General features: G+C 39.7%; 1 protein-coding gene across 4 annotated transcripts in view; it reads left to right on the top strand.

The window, feature by feature from the left end:
• PRKDC (protein kinase, DNA-activated, catalytic subunit) overlaps nt 1–21,411 on the top strand; it is a 197,150-nt gene that overhangs the window by 35,227 nt on the left and 140,512 nt on the right. For all 4 annotated transcript variants that reach the window (XR_007772788.1, XM_050941897.1, XM_050941896.1 and 1 more), the window contains exons 19-28: nt 465–551; nt 2,481–2,600; nt 3,041–3,200; nt 4,103–4,209; nt 6,003–6,093; nt 11,180–11,343; nt 12,176–12,328; nt 13,805–13,912; nt 15,729–15,955; nt 16,490–16,584. Coding sequence is in view for 3 of the 4 variants with exons in the window: in XM_050941897.1 (XP_050797854.1) it covers nt 465–551; nt 2,481–2,600; nt 3,041–3,200; nt 4,103–4,209; nt 6,003–6,093; nt 11,180–11,343; nt 12,176–12,328; nt 13,805–13,912; nt 15,729–15,955; nt 16,490–16,584 (1,312 nt within the window). In the remaining variant the exon portion in view is untranslated. The remainder of the gene's footprint in view (nt 1–464; nt 552–2,480; nt 2,601–3,040; nt 3,201–4,102; nt 4,210–6,002; nt 6,094–11,179; nt 11,344–12,175; nt 12,329–13,804; nt 13,913–15,728; nt 15,956–16,489; nt 16,585–21,411) is intronic.

Below are 21,411 nucleotides of genomic sequence, written 5' to 3'. Positions count from 1 at the left end.
CCCTACTCCCGTTCTAGCCACATCTTTATAAACCTGCAGAGCCATATGTGTACGCCAGTCATGGAGAGAATCTTGCTTCTGTTTTCTTTGGTCAGGAGTGATGGGCGGGGAGAGGAAGTGATGCTGCTGCTTAAAATCCTCCATCCACATGCATATTGATCACTTTGGCTAGTATTTGCATACATTTAGTTGCCTCTGTACCTCAAAGCAGAGAGGATTACTTTGCCTTCAGTCCTTTTTGGTGGTATGTAATGGTGACTTTTACTGAGAAAAGAGAGTGAACATATATTTTAAGCTTTCACTTTAGCAGATCTGTTAGTATTCAGGCAGTAACATATTCTTATCCTGCAGCTTTTTGTTTTGAACCTGACTTGTGGAACAAGTCTTGATGTCTGTCAGTACCTTTTGTGTATTTTTTTTTTTTATTATTATTCATAGCACTGATGATAGTTTCTATTTGTCAGAGTGTAAGTCCAAAGAGTTACCAAAGATGCCCTGATGACCCTGAGAAGAGCTCTTGCTTTGCACTATTTGCAAAATTTGGAAAAGAGGTAAACCATTTTCCTTGTTAGGCTTTTATTACTGTATCAATATAAACTGTGTTATTTCCAGTACAGAATTTTTAATGGTAGTATCTTTTTTATTTTTGTCTCCATCATAACACAGCATTATCCAAGCATTTTGGATTGTAAGAGATAGTTACTTTAAATAAATACGACCATGAGCAGTGTCTTTCCTTGCCTGTTTGCTTTGCTGCTTTTCTGAGGTTTGGTTTCATTCACGTAGAAACAAACAATAAGATCAAATTCAGCTCAAACCTTCTCTTGACTTGGCTGCTCAGCCAACACCCTAAATCTCTTATATATGAGTGGAGAAATAAACCACCTGCCTGAGTAAGTCACCAAAAACACCTTAAAAGTCTCAGGTAGGATCAGCACCTGCTCCCAGACTGGTATGTTTCCGACCGAACAAGGTCATTCCAGTAAGTTGAAGTAATTGTGTCAGATAACCCAATAGTGCAGTACAATATGATTTCTTTCTTTAAAGTTCCAAAATGGCTGGAAGTGATTCTGACTTGGGAAAAAGACATTTACATCCCTTACTCAACTTAAAAAATGTAAAGTTGTTTTATTAAACAAATATAACTATTATCATGCCTTTTAGTCCATCTCCCATAGTAAATTACTAGTGCCAAGAATGAACTTTAGGGAAAGAAATGCTGCGTAGTATAAAATAAATATCAATGCACATCTTCCATTGTTAATGAAAATAATTAATTCAAGGGGAACAATTGTCATTTCTCTTTTTAAACATGAATGGCAAATTCTACCATACTGCAGTGGAATCATCTCAACAAATCAAAGTACAAGGATGTTTTGCAGTTCTGTGAGCTACAACTGCACAGTTACTTCAGTTGTGCATTATATATATTCCATGATAATGAGTTATTCTCTATGTGGCATTCAGATCCTATACCTGGATTTATTGTTTGAGTTTATAGAATGGACCGGTCACAAACTCTATTTAAAAATGCTTAGTACAAAACAAATGTAAGTTGACATAATGTCAGTTAAAACATACTCTGGTGTTCAAAAATTGACTCAGTCCACCACCTGAGAGAAAACTATGTGAATGCGTAGGCTTTGTAGTATGCTTACGTATACAGCAAGTTAGGCTTTGTTGGACCAATGGAGAAAGCAGATTCCATAATTAAAATGTAATCTCTGGTCCTAGAGTTTTTTGTTCAGAAAACAAGTTTAACAATATTAAGAGTAAGCACTGTCCTTGAACTCATCTCCTGACTACAGTCAGTTTAAGTTAAGCAGCAGACAAATCATCCAATTACAGTTTTCAGAGTAGCAGCCGTGTTAGTCTGTACCAGCAAAAAGAACAGGAGTACTTGTGACACCTTAGAGACTAACAAATTTGAGTATAAGCTTTCTTGGGCTACAGCCCACTTCATCGGATGCATAGAATGGAACATACAGTAAGAAGATATTTATACATACAGAGAATGACATGCAGTCATAGTATTGATATGACATCATGATTATGACTTTTTGTAATATGGGATAAGAGTGAAATATTTAAAAAGAAAAACACTTAAACATGTGATGTCAGTACAGCCCCTCATTAGAACTAGATTCTCAATTTACTCTTTGAATTGAAATCATACGAAAACCATGAAACCTCACAAAACCCTCTGTTCCAGTGGGGTTTAAAGGTTTTGGTTGCTTCTACAGTACCTAAAATACCAACTCTTAAGTACAACTTTTACTCTCAAAATATTTTCTAAGCTGCTGTTAATTTCTGTTATCCTACCCTTTATGTTCTAATCAGTAAACAAGATTTCTGTGTCCTGTGACTTATATAGCAACATATAGTGATTCAGCCAACATTTTCAAGATCCTTTAAAGTTTTATTTACCAACTAAACAAAGGATCTGCTCAATTATTGTTTGTTACGTTTCTGAATTTTAGGTAACAGCAAAAATGAAACAGTACAAAGATGAGTTGTTAGCATCATGTCTGACCTTTGTACTCTCCTTACCACATGACATCATCATGCTTGATATCAAAGCATACATTCCTGCATTGCAGGTGGGTCAGTGTGATGTACGGTTAACATTCTTTGTTGGCTTTTGTTTTTAAAATCGGTCTTGCAAAATTTTTTAATTGTATATGTTTTTTGTTGTTTTTTTTTTTTGTACAAATAGGTAAGAAATCTTTCACTTTTGCACTAGCATCACCATTGATAAAAGGATCAATGAGCCAACTTTTTTTGAGAGCTGGTAAATTTGTATGGCTACTACGTGATGTTTGCAGCTCCATCTGAAGATCCTAATCATGCAAAGGCATTCTAATGTTGTAATGTAGTAAAATAAATGTTTGGTATATTAGCATGTCAGCTGTTAGGGAGCTAAAGATATAAAAGGAAATTATAATTTATTGTGTTATAATTTACTCATAAAGCTATTTTTTCTTTAAATCTTAGTATTGATTCCCAAAATATTTAATAGCTTTGTTGGCTTAATATGTAGAATGCATTTAAGCTGGGCCTCAGCTATACCCCAATGGCTGATGCGGGGCTGGATGCCCTGGAAGACTGGTCAGCTCGCATTCCCAAACACATAATGCAACCTTACTACAAGGATGTCCTGCCTCTCTTTGATGGCTATTTGAAAACCACTGGATTGGCAGGTATGTAGTAGAAAACATTAATAGTGTAGAAATATAGAGTTGGGGACATTTGCAAGCTTTAATATATTCAAGTATAACTAATAATAAAAAATTCAGTAGAGCCTGAGGATGCGGATGTAGGATACTTGCAACTTATTGTAGAAACTCTTGCATGTGGAATATTAAGAGATTCTTCTACAACCAAGAATTATGCTTTTTTTTTTATCTGAGAGATATTAGTGACTGCTGCAAGTAGAATCCCAACAATAGCAAATGGTATCAATTTATATGTGCCATCCTTCAGATTGTTTTCAGCAGTTGCTAACAGGACAATAACTACTGTATTACCCCTAGTATATTGTGGTAAGTTTTGTGATGTTAGTGGGAGTTCTATGCACCCGTGAGTGGTTCGTAACCCCAGTTGTCTGGTCTTCAGTTCCAGCTATAATAACTGGCTTTTTCAGTGCTCATAGCCCAAGTAAAAGGCCCATATCAGATGGTGATATTTTACCTGTACCGACACCCCAATTAGCTGTTGTGTAATAATAATTTCTGAAAAATTAGCAGAGCCTCTCCATGGCCAGTCTTGTGCCACCCTGTAAATTGCTTGGTGGGGAGAAGGGGGGGATTTCTGTTGCAGAGAATGGCTATTGCCCTTCTCTCTGCACCTCGCAAATTCTGTTTTCAGCTCACCCACGCTCCCAATGCTTGATGACAATAGTCCCACTGTGTCCTTTCTGGTGTTAAGTTTCCTTTGAGTCAGCTTAAAGTTGTTTCTGTAACATGAAGAGTTTTTCCATGTCTGAGATCTGAAAAGGAAACTTAATTTTTGCAAAATCACTTTTAAGAGAATAAATTTAGTAGAATTTGAGGGTGGGTGAGTTTAGTATGTGGGCATTAATAAGCTGCTTTTTGTTGATCAGATGAATCCCAGAATAATTGGGAAGTGAGGAAGCTTTCTCGTGCAGCCCAGAAAGGGTTTAACAAAGTTGTGATACAGCGTCTGAAAAAAGCAAAGACCCTTTCATTGGTAAATAAATCCTTCCCTTTCTCTATTGAAACTGACATTAAAATTTCTGTTCTGCTCAGCTTTCAAAACCAAAGAGCATTATATTATACCTTTTCAGAAGTAGATGTGAAAATACACTGTGTATATCTTAATCAGAATGCATTATTATTTACTTGCAGTTACTGCATATAACCATGAATTCTCTCATTTTTCTTAGCGACATTTCATGTACTTTTTTTCTTGTGTATAATATGAGGCCTGACTGAAATATTGAATAAACTGATGTTTTTGAGATGCCTTCCAAAATCAGATGCTGCACATATAGGCTTGTGAATAGGGCCCTTAATTGTGGAAATCACTTCTTGCCACAGAATTGGGCTCAAGAATTTAAGCATTTATTTTTTAAAATATCTTTCTGGCCCACATGATTGCAGAGTAAATCTTGGGTACAAATTGATGCAGAGATGTCTTCATGAATCTGTGGACAACCAGAAACAGTGGCACTGAGAGATGAACTGTCCCACTCATCTCAATGAGATATTAACTCTGAAACGTAAACTTGATAATCTGTGACATATTGAAAATGTGCAGCAGTATGAAATAATTAGAGTTGAATGTGACATGAGTAATGCAGGGGTTAGTTAATTGATTGTGGTGCTTAACTTTATGTATTTCAGTAAAATAATAAAAAAAGGCCTACAGAATAAAAATGTATCTATAACTACTTCAGAATTTCCAGAACATCCACCAGACTACTGATGATTTACATCCAGTTTGCTGCAGAGTACCAGAGGCCTTGCTCATAAGAAGTATCTGATATTTTCCTGACTGGTACTCAAGCCATGCTAAAATCAGAATCTGGTTTTACAGTGGTTCTGAATGGTACTTTGTGGATATTTATTTTGTATCCTATCCAAAACTTAATTGAAACTCATGAAAGTCAGGCATATCACTCATCCAACCCAGGGGCTTCTCTCTCACTTTAGAAAACATTGGCATAATTTAATTTATGTACAACTTAAGTAGTGCAACTTAATGTATAAACTACCTGGAAGGAGATGGTTTTAAGCATGTGAACAATAGCTAATCCTAGTTCTGTATGCAGTGTTGTAACCGTGTCAGTCCCAGGGTATTAGAGAGACAAGGTGTGTGAGGTAATATGTTTTATTATTCTCTGTGTTGCTTGAAAGCTGGTCACTCATCAACAGAAGTTGGTCCAGTAAAAGATATTCCCTCATCCGCTTTGTCTTTCTATTTGTGCAGATCGTGTGAAATCCAGCAGTTTATGAACAAAGCCAGTTAATTTATACATTAAATGAATTTACGTCATTGTTGGCTGTTGGGTGGGTACTCAGCACTTCTGAAAATCAAGCATATGCCTAAATATGGATTTAGGAGCCTAACTTTAAGCCCCTATTTGAAAAAAAAAACAACTTTTTTTGTGAAATTTCTGCACCCAACAATGTATTCTGTAGGCATGTGATATTCCTGTGCAGAATGGAGGTACGTGTCACAAAATTATTTTACCCTTTCTGCAGAAATTGCCACTAAAGTGTCACAAAATACAGTGACTGTTTTGATGCTTTCAGAATAAATCTAATAGGGAGAGGAACTGCATATAGAGCCAAAAAAAAAATAAATAAAATGTTTTGCAGTGCATCTCTGTGTCTTACTGAGTCAAGAATTCCCCTCCCCCGCTCAACTGTTTTAACTTTAAGATTCTAATCCTGTATCCACTTATATTTGTAAAGTTATACACATGCATGAGTTGCCCCACTGTCTTCACTTTTCTAATGATATCCTGAATTATCCAGGAAGATCATCTATCCTTGGAAGCTGTAAGAACTAGAGTGGTACGGCTTCTTGGAAATTTGGGAGGGCAGATCAATCGAAATTTACTTACAGGTGAGTGTCCAAAAATATTAAACACTTTTATGCTTTCTCTCATTTACAACTGACTTTAAGTGCAGGTTCATAAATGTTATCCTTTTATGAAATAAGGTGACCTTACCAAATAACAACTCTTTTAGTAGGCTGGTTCCATTTTGTTAAGCTTTTCAGTTCACAAGAACAAAGCAAAACCTACCGTGGAACAATAAGTGAGGTGCAGTTCCCAGCTTGAGTAGACATACATGCATGATTTCTGCTCAAACTAGCATGCTAAAAATAGAAGTGTGATTGCGGCAGTACAGGTGGTGGCTTGGGCTAGCCACGCGAGTATGTATCTAGGGCCTCAGTCAGGGTTGTACTTCTGGCTAGCTTGAGCCACCATGGCCATGTTGGTATTTTTAATACATTAGCTTGACCAGAGCTAGTGCATTTATGTCTATCTGAGCTGGAAATTACACCTCTCAGCTTGCAGTGTAGACAGAGGCTACTAACAGGGAGTTTCGCAAGGGAGTTCAGAAGGGGATTGGGAAGGGAGCGGGGGTCCCTTGCTGATTCTATCTGTTTCCCTTTATTCCCCTTAAAACCTATAAGCCAAACTACATTCAAAACTTCTTGCTTTAAACAACCCTTATTAACTAGGAGACAATGCAGGCAGAAGCCCAGCTGCAGAGTGGGGGCTATCCAGTTTATTGCACTGAGTGCAGCATGTATGATTACCTGCCCTGTGGGTGGGTGGCGTGTGTGCATTTGGTGCAAGGAGCTCCTGGCCCTCAGAGACCACGTACGGACTTTGGAGGCCAGGGTGGTGGAACTGGAGGAGCTAAGAGAGGCAGAGAGGTATGTTGAGGCTTTCCGGGACACTGTAGAATTGTCCCACCTCGGGACAGACAGCCGCTGCACTGTTGAGGAGGAAGAAAGGCCCAGGGAAACAGAGCAGTCAAGGGGAGCAGAGGGAAACCTTCCCATAGTTGGGGCCCTCCTTCCAGATGGTGCTGGGGTTGCCTCTTGCATTGAGGCTACCTCTCTGGGGGAGGGAACTCCAGTTGCTAGGAAAAGGCAGGTGTTAATAATGGAAGATTTGATGATTAGAAACGTAGATAGCTGGGTTTGTGATAACCGGGAGAACCGTATGGTGACTTGCCTGCCTGGTGCGAAGGTTGCGGATCTCTCGAGGCATCTAGACAGACTTATGTGTAGTGCTGGGGAGGAGCCTGTGGTCATGGTACATGTAGGTACCAATGACATAGGGAAGGGTAGGAGAGATGTCCTGGAGGCCAAATTTAGGTTGCTAGGGAAGAGACTGAAATCCAGGACCTCTATGGTGGCATTCTCAGAAATGCTTCCAGTTCCATGCGCAGGGCCAGGTAGGCAGGCAGAGCTTCAGCATCTCAATGCATGGATGAGACGATGGTGTAGAGAGGAGAGGTTTACATTCATTAGGAACTGGGGAAACTTTTGGGATAGGGGAGCCTATACAGGAGAGATGGGCTCCACCTAAACCAAAGTGGAACCAGACTGCTGGCACTAAACATTAAAGAGGTTGTAGAGCAGTTTTTAAACTAGGAGATGGGAGAAAGCCGACTGCTGCAGAGGAGCATGTGGATCGGACAGAGACTTCTCTTAGGGGAGAGTCTAATGATAGAGAATCTCCAGGTTATAGTCAGGAGTAGAGGATGGAAGAGAATAATGTAAGGGCCAGATCAGATGATAAACATTCACATAAAAAAGATTCTGACTCATCAGAAAAGGGCAGACAAATAAACAGTGACAAGTTTTTAAAGTGCTTGTGCACAAATGCTAGAAGTCTAAATAATACGATGGGTGAGCTAGAGTGCCTCGTAATAAAGGCGGATATTGATATAATAGGCATCACAGAAACCTGGTGGACTGAGAGCAATCAATGGGGGACAATCGTTCCGGGGTACAAAATATATCGGAAGGACAGAACCGGTCGTGCGGGGGAGCGGGGGGGGGGGGAGGAGAGTGGCACTATACGCCAACGAAAATGTAGATTCAAATGAAGTAAAAATCTTAAGTGAATCCACATGTTCCATAGAATCTGTATGGATAGAAATTTCATGCTCTAATAAGAATAGAACATTAGGGATCTATTATCGACCACCTGACCAGGACAGTGATAGTGATGATGAAATGCTGTCAAAATTAAGAACTCAATAATAGTGGGGGATTTCAATTATCCCCATATTGACTGGGAACATTTCACTTCAGGACGAAATGCAGAGATAAAATTTACCAATACTTTAAATGACTGCTTCATGGAGCAGCTGGTACGGGAACCCACAAGGGGAGAGGCAACTCTAGATTTAATCATGAGTGGAGTGTAGGAGCTGGTCCAAGAGGTAACTATAACAGGACCACTTGGAAATAGTGACCATAATATAATAACTTTCAACATCCCTGTGCTGGGAAGAACATCTCAGCAGCCTAACACTGTGGCATTTAATTTCAAGAGGGGGAACTATGCAAAAATGAGGGGTTAGTTAAACAGAAATTAAAAGGTACAGTGACTAAAGTGAAATCCCTGCAAACTGCATGGGTGCTTTTTAAAGACACCATAATAGAGGGCCAACTTCAATGTATACCCCAAATTAAGAAACACAATAAAAGAATTTAAAAAATTGCCACCATGGCTTAACAACCGTGTAAAAGAAGCAGTGAGAGATAAAAAGACTTGCTTTAAAAAATGGAAGTCAAATCCCAGTGAGGCAAATAGAAAGGAGCGTAAACGCTGCCAAATTAAGTGCAAGAATGTAATAAGAAAAGCCAAAGAAGAGTTTGAAAAACGGCTAGCCAAAAACTCCAAAGATGATGATAAAATGTTTTTAAGTAAATCAGAAGCAGGAAGCCTGCTAAAACCTGAGCCGGCTTTTGTAGGTGACAAATCTGAGGAACTGTCACAGATTGAAGTGTCACTAGAGAAGGTTTTGGAATTAATTTGATAAACGTAATATAACAAGTCACCGGGACCAGATGGCATTCACCCAAGAGTTCTGAAAGAACTCAAAATGAGTCGTTGCGGAACTATTAACTAAGGTTTATAACCTGTCCTTTAAATTGGCTTCGGTACCCAATGACTGGAAGTTAGCTAATGTAACACCAATATTTTAAAAGGGCTCTAGAGGTGATCCTGGTAATTACAGACCGGTAAGTCTAACGTCGGTACCGGGCAAATTAGTCGAAACAATAGTTAAGAATAAAATTGTCAGACACATAGAAAAACATAAACTGTTAAGCAATAGTCAACGTGGTTTCTGTAAAGGACAATCGTGTCTTACTAATCTATTAGAGTTCTTTGAAGGGGTCAACAAACGTGGACAAGGGGAATCCAGTGGATATAGTGTACTTAGATTTCCAGAAAGCCTTTGAGAAGGTCCCTCACCAATGGCGCCTACATAAATTAAGCTGTCATGGGATAAAAGGGAAGGTCTTTTCATGGATTGAGAGCTGGTTAAAAGACAGGGAACAAAGGGTAGGAATTAATGGTAAATTCTGAGAATGGAGAGAGGTAACTAATGGTGTTCCCCAATGGTCAGTCCTCGGACCAATTCTATTCAACTTATTCATAAATGATCTGGAGAAAGGGGTAAACAGTGAGGTGGCAAAGTTTGCACGCGATACTAAACTGCTCAAGATAGTTCATCACAATCTGCTTTGGTCTTAACTTCAAAAAGATCTCACAAAACTAAGTGATTGGGCAACAAAATGGCAAATGAAATTTAATGTGGATAAATGTAAAGTAATGTAAAGCAGTCATTTAAAGTATCGAGAAATTTTGTCTCAGCATTTTGTCCTGAGGTGACATGTTCCCAGTCAATAAGGGGATAATAGAAATCCCCCACTGTTATTGAGTTCTTAATTTTGATATCCTCTCTCATTTCCATTAGCATTTCATCATCACTATCGCTGTCCTGGTCAGGTGGTCAGTAATAGATCCCTAATGTTCTATTCTTATTAGAGCATGAAATTTCTATCCATAGAGATTCTGTGGATCATGTGGATTCACTTAATGTAGAATCAAATGAAGTAAAAATCTTTTTTCTTTCACATATAGTGCCACTCCTGGAATGATTGTGTCCCATTGATTGTCCTCAGTCCACCAGGTTTCTGTGATGCCTATTATATCAATATCCGCCTTTATCACGAGTCACTCTAGTTCACCCATCGTATTATTTAGACTTCTAGCATTTGTGTACAAGCACTTTAAAAACTTGTCACTGTTTATTTGTCTGCCCTTTTCTGATGCATCTGATTCTTTTTATGTGAATGTTTCTTGTCTGATCTAACCCTTGCATTATCCTCTTCCATCCCTTCCTCCTAACTAAAACCTAGAGACGTACCCAAAAAGTCACTTAACCCCCAGTCATGCAAAACCTTACACATATAATTCACTTTATACATGGGATTGGTCCTTTTGATGACTATTAATGGAAAAATGTGAAACTGACTGTAGAAAGTGATGTCGGACTCAGTTTTTGCTGCCTCCCATTTACCCTTTCCATTCCCCGAGTTAACTATCATTTTCTCTTTTAGTTGTAGACATTTTAGGGTCATATCTTGTAACTGGATCCACATGTTTAGACCCTATACTCACACTGAATCCTGTTTGAAATTAGTGAGTTTCTGTGCATTTCCGAGGGTCTGCTGCCTGGATCCATTTGTAGAATCCCACCTCTAAGCGTTGCTTCTAACAGTAGCAGACCAAAAAAATCCATATTGGACTTTTGAGAGAGATTCTGAAACAAGCATGCTCCAATATGTTCCAAATTTATAAACTACTCTGAAATTACCTCTGTTGGAGTTGGATAGTAATGCTGTCTTGTGAAAAGTTCACAGCAATTACTCTTTCTCCAAGTGACAGTGGAGCTGTTTCACTGTGAAAGTGAGACCACTATTATTCTGACAAGTTCCTTGAGTAGCTAGGTATTGTGATGCACCCTTTGTTTGAAGCTGGAGGGGTTAGTTAAACAACTCTATCAAAGTGCCTAAAAATCTTAGTTCTTTATGACTTATGTTTGATTTTGTCTGGTCAGATGCATAGCATAAAGCTTATTTTTGTTTTGTTCTCTTCCTAATATACTAGCTGCTTCTGCAGAAGAGATGATGAAGAAATTTGTGTCCTGGGACACTGAGAAGCACCTGAGCTTTGCTGTACCCTTTGCAGACATGAAGCCAGTCATCTACTTGGATTTGTTCTTGCCTCGTGTGACTGAATTAGCTCTATCTGCTAGCGACAGGCAGACTAAAGTATTGCCATTTTTGTGTTTGTTTTCATTATTAAATAATTGTCAGCTAATGCTTGTAAAAGATCTACTTCCTTTGTGAAGGCACTTCTGTTTTTGACTAAATCCTAGACTGTAACATGGATCCTTGATGCAGCTCTATAATCGTGTTGCTCTCCACGCTACAAACTAAGAAGTTATAGAACATAGGTCCTTTGAACTGTACTGTACAGCCATGTGCTCCCATGGTTAAACTTGTAGTGAAAACGAGGGATTAAGGTGGCGTTCTTTTTCTATCTGGCCTCCTTCCCTGGCATAGTATGCAAGCTTGTATTTTCCCTCTTTATTGGCCCCAGTGCAGGAAAATAATTAAGGACATGCTTAAGTTCTTTGCTGGCTTGGGATCATGGTTTTCAAAGAAAGACGAGGCCAGTAGGAATCCGTGGCTATGAATGGTTTTCAGTAATGTGATTTCTCCTGGTCATAAATTCCGAGGCCAGAAGAGACCATTGTGATGATTTAGCCTGACCTCCTGTATAACACGCAGGCCATAGAACTTCCCCAAAATAATTGTTAGAATGTATCTTTTACAAAAACAGCCAAAACCCCCCAGTTGTGCACAATGAAATGGGAAGCAATAACTTGCTATGAAAAACTGGGATAGTATCTGAATTACATCGTGAGCACAGCATTGAAGTACTTCTTATTGCAATACTTGTAGCTAGTATGAGGATGCAGTATGGATCAAAACCAGTTCATTAACATTTATTAGTGACAATAATTTCCCCTGCTCCCATTCCTTGCTTGTGTAAGTAACTGGTACATAACAAAAAAGGCTGATCAAACCTTTATTGCAGGTTGCAGCATGTGAGCTCTTGCATAGCATAGTTATGTACATGTTGGGGAAAGCATCTCAAATGCCAGATGGACCTCCGGATTCCCCACCCATGTATCAGCTGTATAAACGAATGTTTCCTGTACTGCTTCGGCTTGCCTGCGATGTAGACCAGGTAAATACATTTATTTGTTAGTGCCTCCTACTGAAGCTCACCCTTTGTACTGTTATATCTTAGAAAATTCCTTTTTAGCTTGGTTAAAAGCATCTAAACTTTGGAATACATTTATTACATGATGTAAAACATTATGGCACAAGCTGCTGCTTGCTTGCTTGCTTGCTTTCTTTCTCTCTTTACTTTACTGAGATCCTTATTCCCCAAGCTTCCAAAGTGGAAGACAGAAGCTTCCTAGAAAAGTCCAGTGATGGACTGCAATACAGATTAATTCACAGGAGTATCATTAAAGGAACAGTCTTCTCTGATTCATTCTAAGAGTTTTCCAAAGTAGGAGTTCTTGATTTCTATAGCAAAATAACTTAATTTTGGGAGGGGGGATTAATAATTCCAAATAGAGTTAATGTACAGCTGCCATACTCCAGAAAAAAATACACGAGGCACAATTTGTGATATTTGGTATCTGGTGGTGGTGATATACATAGAAGCACACAGAATTATAACACCTTCCAGCCAAAGATCTTGAAGCATATTAACCTTCACATCCCTTGTAGGAAGGTATTATCATCCTCCTCTTACAGATGGGGAAGCTGATTCACACAGATTAAAATAACTGAACATATAAGGTTTTTCAGTTTCTGAAATGTTTCATCCTATAAAGGAATTATGTTTTCATACCCACCAGCTGAGTTTCTCTTCCAGTGCACCAAAATAAAAAGATTAGACATCAAATCTAACTAATTGCTGGTGTAAATGTGGGTACAGCTCCACTGAAGTGAGTGGTGATGTGCCCAATTATAGCTATGCAAGTCTGAAGTTAGTGTGCATGGGGCCAATATGGCGTCCTCAGTCTGTGTGATGTTTTCTCTATTTTGAGATCAAATAGACTTTGCATTTTGAGAAATATGTAGAAAATGACTATACCAATTGAAGTAAACCCCTCTTTGCAGACATTGATCTACATTAATTACATCAAGGTTGAATTTGGCACATTTAAGTTCTTTAAATGCTCTTTTCTGTCAAGATGTTAATATTTGAGATTCAAGTAAGAGTGTTAAAATCCAACAACATGTTAAATAGTAAGGGTAAAAAGATGCTACCCCCCCCCGCAACTAAGTATGGTTTAAAAACTAGATAAATTACCCACCTGCCTTCCTTTCAAAGGCTGGTTGTATGCACCAGTGTCAACCAGAAGGTTGTCGTGTGTGATGTCACTGTGTGAGTGAGAATGAGCTTGGTGAGCTTTTGGCTTTGAGGACCTGAAAAGGGAAAACAGAGTCTTGATGATTCCCATTCAAATGCTGCTTTTATCCTTGCTGTTGGATAGATGAACCTATAATTATGAAGTTATTGGCTTTTCACTCATTTGCTTTACAGACTTTTTTTTTAAATGTTTTTTTTTCTTTGTCAAATGAAGACAAACTAGAATATAAATATATATTTTAACCTAGTGGGTGGTGGTTTTCATCTCTTCAGGTAACAAGGCAGTTGTATGAGCTTCTAGTCATGGAATTGATTCACTGGTTCACCAACAACAAAAAATTTGAAAGTCAGGACACAGTAGCATTGCTGGAAGCTATTCTGGTAGGAAGTTGGTTTCTCTTTTTATTATTATTGTTGTTGTTTTGTTTTGTTGTTCTTGTGTGATGTCTTTTAAAAAGTAAAGTATGATCTGCTAAAGGAACTCTAACAACAAATATACACATTTTACAGACCTTCCTCTCATGTAAAGAAGAAATCCAATTTATTACTTTCTTCCGTAAGCCATCTTTATTCATTATTACACCTCTACCCCTATATAACGTGATCTGTTTTAACAAGAATTTGGATATAACGTGGTAAAGCAGCGCTCCTGGGGAGCGGAGCTGCGCGCTCTGGCAGATCAAAGCAAGTTCGATATAATGCGGTTTCACCTATAACACAGTAAGATTTTTGGCTCCTGAGGACAGCGTTATACCGGGGTAGAGGTGTACTTACTTTTATGTTGGGCTTTATGCTCCTGTGAATCCTTTATCCTTTTTTTTTTCACTTGACAATCTCTAAATAAGTCAAGTATCTTGAAAATTAGCAAGCATATTGTTAATCTTGGAAAGATCCTAGCTATCCTTTTCATGATCAGTGTGTACAAGAAAGTACTAAAATACCGTTTTGTATAGACTGTTTGAAAGTTTTCTACAGCTGTTATTCAGGCAAAAGTTTAACTACTTTTTGCACCATACTGATTAATTAAAAGTTATCACAGTGGTCAGGTGAATGGAATTGTTAACCAAAAGAACTTTTTCTCCCATTTGTTGGGTATTCAGCTGAAATAGGTATTAAACAAAAAGACCACCCAGAAATCGTCTGGTTAAATATCCTTTTTCCATTTGGCTCTTAGTATATACTTCATTAATACTGTGAAGTCTACCCGTTTTGCCCCTGGAAGTTTATGAAAAACTGGAGAACTAGTACAATGACAAGACTCTGAATTTAAAATAGAAACTACAAGCAGAAAAAAAATCTTAATTATTTTTGCCCCAAACAAACAAAATTCCAGATGCCTTTATATGTTGTAAAGATAAAAAAGGGGACCAACCTCCCTTCCCTTTGTAGATGATCTGTGAAGTACTGTGTTAATGCAGGAAGTCAGTTTAGACTGGGCAAAGGGTATTGTGTCTGGATGACTAAAAGTAAAATTCCTTACTGAAATCTAAAAGCTTACTCACATGCACCAATGTTCTCCTCCCTCCCCTCCCCATGCGCAAACCTTTTATTTATTTATTTATTTTATTTATTTATTTGAGCCATTTATACTGTGAATTATTTTTTCTTTATGCTTATTCTTATATTTATGTCCATTGGAATAATACATGATATTTAGCACTTATATCTGAGGTTCTCAAAGCCCTTCACAAACATTAATTGAAGAGATCTCATCTCCTCTATGAGATGACTCTGATAAATATTGTCCCCTTCTTAAAGATAGGAAGACTGAGGCTTGGAAGTTAACTTGCCCACAGTCATACAGCAAGCCTCTGACAGCACCAGGTTTAGAACCTTGTTCTGATTGTCTAATTTAATTTTTCTAGGTTCTTATCAGATGCCTGTTACCATAGTGTCTGAGCACTTATTAATAAATAAATAAACTGTAATATAAGACAGAGTAACAAGTGGCATAGATTTTTCCCTCTATCCTGGAAGATTGTTGGAGGTTTTTTCCCAGACATTTATTCTTTCCAGTTCTTCGCTTTATACATTACATTATTCTATCTCTCACATATCCTTTCATCTGGGCACTAGAGTGAAAGTAGGCCTGTAACGGAGAGGGAGAAACCTACTTTTGTATGAAGTAGAAAACCACAGCAATGCTAGCCTTGAAGCTTATACTTCTTGTAATGAAAAAGTCTGCCCTTAATTTCAGGATGGGATAGTGGATCCTGTTGACAGCTCTTTGAGAGACTTCTGTGGTCAGTGTGTTAGAGAATTTATGAAATGGTCCATTAAGCAGACAACGCCGCAACAGCAGGAGAAAAGTCCAGTGAACACCAAGTCACTCTTCAAGCGACTGTACAGCCTTGCTCTTCACCCTAATGCTTTGAAGAGGCTGGGAGCAGCGCTTGCTTTTAACAACATCTATAGAGAATTTAGGTGAGCTGAAAACTTGAACCGTAGCTAAGCTAGAGTAAAATAAGCAATGTTAATATACTAGAGGAAAGAGACATTTTGAGAAGAGAACCCAGGTTTTTATCCACTTACACTGATGTTGCTTGATGCTGACCATTAATATGTAAAGAAGCTGTATCAATGGACCTCTTAAGACTACATACTGTGAATGAAATTCACTTGACTCTCAGAGAGCCTAAATATTTGGGTTCTATGTGGGGTGGAGAGCAGTGAGGCTCCCACTTTCCATCCCAAAGCCAGATAAGAATGATAAGTTACTAATAGTTTTTTTTGTTTTTAAAGTACCACTTCTAATGATGGCTAAGTAATTTTTCTCTTTTGCTAATAATGGTCTAAAATATTTTTGCAGTCTGTTAAGAAGTTTCTTTGTTAATTTGAAATGTGGCACTATTTTGTTTAACTTATTTCTAAATTTCATATTTGAGTTTCATATTCACTTGTCTATTGCTACTCCTATTCATGCTTCTTAGCATATTTGCTCTGTTCCTTATTTTTTAGGGAAGAAAATTCTCTTGTAGAACAATTTGTGTTTGAAGTATTGGTTGTGTATTTGGAAAGTCTGGCTTTGGCCCATACAGATGAGAAGTCACTAGGTGAGTTGAAACTGATTTATTGTGAAATGAAATGAAACGAATAACCCATCCTGTCTCTCATCCTTTTAGGTAGCTAATGAAACAATCTTCAGTAAGCCAAACCATGATATTGAAGTTGTAGGTAAACTACAGTGCAGTTCCCTTCTTACCAGAGGATAAGTTATTTTCCATTCGCAGTGCTCCTCATTAAATTTGGTTTCTGATTTACTGACATTTCTGTGCAAATTTCTTAAATGTGTGGGATTTTTATATCTGTATTTAAAATAAATCTTAGTTTTACAGATGTTTTACAGCAAAACTTCAAAAAGCTGAGGGATTCTTCTGACCTATATCTCCTAGTCTCACAGTTACACAAAGTGAAAATGGAGCCCAGTGGTTTTTAGAGTTTAAAGGCTATTTTGTAACAAATATGGAGCTCAAAAAACACATTTTTCTTCATTGATGGCGAGGGCTTCACCTACTTAGCAGCAACAAGCCCTCTTATGCTCCCCCATTTGGTTCTGGAAATGGAAATTGTGTGACTAGTTCATGACCTCTTCCCCAATTTTAAATAATAACCTATATTATTAGATTTACTTGCCTTTTTTCCAGTAGCCCTTTGTCATAGATTGTAGGGCTGGAAGGGACCTCGAGAGGTCATGAAGTCCAGTCCCCTGCCCTCATGGCGGGACCAAATACTGTCTAGACCATCCTGGATAGACATTTATCTAACCTACTCCTAAATATCTCCAGATATGGAGACTCCACAACCTCCCTAGGCAATTTATTCCCGTGTTTAACCACCCGGACAGTTAGGAACTTTTTACTAATGTCCAACCTAATCCTCTCTTGCTGCAGTTTAAGCCCATTGCTTCTTGTTCTATCCTTAGAGGCTAAGATGAACAGGTTTTCTCCCTCCTCCTTATGACAACCTTCTAGATACCTGAAAACTGCTATCATGTCCCCTCTCGGTCTTCTCTTTTCCAAACTAAACAAACCCAATTCTTTTAGCCTTCTTTCATAGGTCATGTTCTCTAGATCTTTAATCATTCTTGTTGCTCTTCTGTACCCTCTCCAATTTCTCCACATTTTTCTTGAAATGCAGTGCCCAGAACTGGACACAATACTCCCATTGAGGCCTAACCAGCGTAGAGTAGAGTGGAAGAATGACTTCTCGTGTCTTGCTCACAACACGCCTGTTAATGCAACCCAGAATCATGTTTGCTTTTTTTGCAACAGCATCACACTGTCCACTCATATTTAGCTTGTGGTCCACTATAACCCCTAGATCCCTTTCTGCTGTACTCCTTCCTAGACAGTCTTTTCCCATTCTTTATGTGTGATATTGATTGTTCCTTCCTAATTGTTGCACTTTGCATTTGTCTTTATTAAACTTCATCCTGTTTACCTCAGACCATTTCTCCAATTTGGCCAGATCATTTTGAATTATGACCCTATCCTCCAAAGCAGTTGCAATCCCTCCCAGTTTAGTATCATCTGCAGACTCAATAAGTGTACTTTCTATGTCAATATCTAAGTCGTCGATGAAGATATTGAACAGAGCTGGTCCCAAAACAGACCCCTGCGGAACCCCACTTGTTATATCTTTCCAGCAGGATGGGGAACCATTTATAAGTACTCTCTGAGTACAGTTATCCAGTCAGTTACGCACCTACCTTATTGTAGCCCCATCTAAATTGTATTTGCCTAGTTTATTGATAAGAATATCATGCAAGACCGTATCAAATGCCTTACTAAAGTCTAGGTATATCACATCCACCGCTTCTCTCTTATCCACAAGACTCGTTACCCTATCAAAGAAAGATATCAGATTTGTTCTTTACAAATCCATACTGGCTATTCCCTATCACCTTACCACCTTCCAAGTGTTTTCAGATGATTTCCTTAATTACTTGCTCCATTATCTTCCCTGGCACAGAAGTTTAACTGGTCTGTAGTTTCCTGGGTTGTTTTTAGTTCCCTTTTTTTAGATGGGCACTAGATTTGCCCTTTTCCAGTCTTCTGGAATCTCTCCTGTCCAGGGCTGGCGCTTCCATTTAGGTGACCTAGGCGGTCGCCTAGGGTGCCAGGATTTGGGGGTGTAGCATTTTGCCACCCTCGGCGGCAATTCAGCGGCGAGGGGTCCTTCCGTGCACTGGGACCTGCTGCTGAAGTGCCCCGAAGACTGGGAGCGCAGAAGGACCCCTGCCTAGGGCGCCAAAAGCCCTGATACCGCTCCTGCTCCTATCTGCCATGATTTTCCAAAGATAATAGCTAGAGGCTCGGATACTTCCTCTGTTAGCTCCTTGAGTATTCTAGGATGCATTTCATCAGGCCCTGGTGACTTGCAGGCATCTAACCTTTTTCTAAGTGATTTTTAACTTTTTTTTATTTTTATTCTATCTTCCAAACCTACTCCTGTCCCATTAGCATTCACTATGTTAAGCGTTCCTTCAGACTTCTCGGTGAAGACCGAAACAAAGAAGTCATTGAGCATCTCCGCCATTTCCAAGTTTCCTGTTACTGTGTCTCCCTCCTCACTGAGCAGTGGGCCTACCCTGTCCTTGGTCTTCCTCTTGCTTCTAATGTATTGATTAAGTCATCTTGTTTCCCTTTATTCCTGTAGCTAGTTTGAGCTCATTTTGTGCCTTTGCCTTTCTAATCTTGCCCCTGCGTTCCTGTGTTGTTTACCTATATTCCTTCATCCTTGGTAATTTGTCCAAGTTTCCATTTTTTATATGACTCCTTTTTATTTTTTAGATCATGCAAGGTCTTGTGGTTAAGCCAAGCTGGTCTTTTGCCACATTTTCTATCTTTCCTACTCAGAGTAATAGCTTCCTTTTGGGCCCTTAATAGTGTCCCTTTGAAATACTGCCAACTCTCCTCAGTTGTTTTTCCCCTCAGTCTTGATTCCCATGGGACCTTACCTGTCAGCTCTCTAAGCTTACCAAAATCCTCTTTCCTGAAATCCTATGTCTCTCTTTTGCTGTACTCCCTTCTACCCTTCCTTAGAATTGTGAACTCTTATGATTTCATGATCGCTTTCACCCAAGCTGCCTTCCACTTTCAAATTCTCAACGAGTTCCTTCCTATTTGTTAAAAATCAAATCTAGAACAGCTTCGCCCTTAGTAGCTTTTTCAGCCTTCTGAAATAAAAAGTTGCTTGCATTGTAGTCCAAGAACTTATTGGATAGTCTGTGCCCCGCTGTGTTATTTTCCCAACATATATCTGGATAGTTGAAGTGCCCCATCACCACCAAATCTTGGGCTTTGGATGATTTTGTTAATTGTTTAAAAAAAGCCTCATCCACCTCTTCCACCTGGTTAGGTGGCCTGTAGTAGACTCCTAGCATGACATCACCCTTGTTTTTTACCGCTTTTTAGCCTAACTCAGAGACTCTCAACACTTCTGTCTCCTATGTCCACCTCAGTCCAGGTGTGTACAGTATTAATATATAAGGCAACACCTCCTCCCTTTTTCCCCTGTCTATCCTTCCTGAGCAATCTGTACCCATCCATACAAGCATTCCAATCATGTGTATTATCCCACCAAGTTTTGGTGATGCCAACATCATAGTTGTATTTATTTATTAGCACTTCCAGTCAACTAATAATGGTTAAAATGTAAAACCAAAACCTTATTTACAAATCTTTCTTTATTTCTTTCAAATAAAAAGTTTTTGGTTGTGATATTTTAGTGGGAGTGGTCACGGGAATGGTCATATGGAAAAGAATGAGCTCCTTTGTTGTGTGAGTTGGGTCATATATGCCAAAGAAATTATCTCTAAATGATGCATACAGGAGGTACGAAAGATGATTTTGTGGCAGAGGTCTGGGAGTCAGGATGTGTAGAGGCCTGTGACCTGTCCATGACTTTTACTAAAAGTACCAGTGAATAAAACTTGGGGGCAGGGGGGACTGTCCGGGGGTCCCAAGGGTGCTGCAAAGGGTGGCCTGGCTGCTTGGGGGAGGGTGGGTGGCAGCGCACAGCCTGGGCCTCCTGCTGGTGCTGGGAGGCTGTGGGTGGCAGCACGTGGCACAGGACTCCCACTGGTGCTGGGTGGGCATGGGCAGCGGCCTGGGACCCCCGCTGGTGCTGGGGGGAGTGTGGTTTGGCAGGGCTGGCAGGCTCCCTACCTAGCACTACGCCTCCCCCCTGCAGCAGCAGAGTTTTTGGGGTGTGGGAGGGGTTTGGGCTTCGGGACAGGGTGAGGCAGGCTCTGGGCAGTGCTTACCTGGGGGGCTTCCTGGAAGCGGCGACATCCCCCTCGTTCAGCTGCTAGGTGGAGGCATGGCCAGGCAGGTCTGTGTGCTGCCTCTGTCTGCAGGCACTGCCCCTGCAGCTCCCATTGGCCGCGATTCCCAACCAATGGAAGCTGCAAAGCCAGCACTCTGCATCCACAAAGAGCACTGCCACAGAGCTGCCTGGCAACGTCTCCACCTAGTAGCTGAGCGAGGGGGATGTCCAGGTAGCCCCTCAGGTAGGTGCTGCCCAGAGCCCACCTCACCCCGTTCTGTGCCCCTGCCCCCTCCCACACCCAAACTTTGCTGCTTGGGGGTGGGTGGGGGGTCTGGGGTCCCGAGGCTGCCCCAGCAGCGGCTGGTGTTGCCCCTGAGCCAGGTGCACCGGCCGTTGCAGAAGTCACGGAGGTCACAGAAAGTCATGGAATCTGTGACCATTGTGGCAAACTCGCAGCATTAGTTATAGTGCATCACAAATGGAATATGAGCCAACAGAGTGATGGTGTGGTGAAAAAGTTAAATGTCATTGTAACATTGTCATATATTAACAGGAGTGTTGTATGTAAGACATAGGAGGTAATTGTTCTACTATATTCAGCACTGGTG

This window comes from Gopherus flavomarginatus, chromosome 2, assembly GCF_025201925.1.
Source record: "Gopherus flavomarginatus isolate rGopFla2 chromosome 2, rGopFla2.mat.asm, whole genome shotgun sequence".
Taxonomy (NCBI): domain Eukaryota; kingdom Metazoa; phylum Chordata; order Testudines; family Testudinidae; genus Gopherus; species Gopherus flavomarginatus.
Note: the sequence above shows the minus strand (reverse complement) of the source record. Positions and strands in the feature narration are given on the sequence as shown.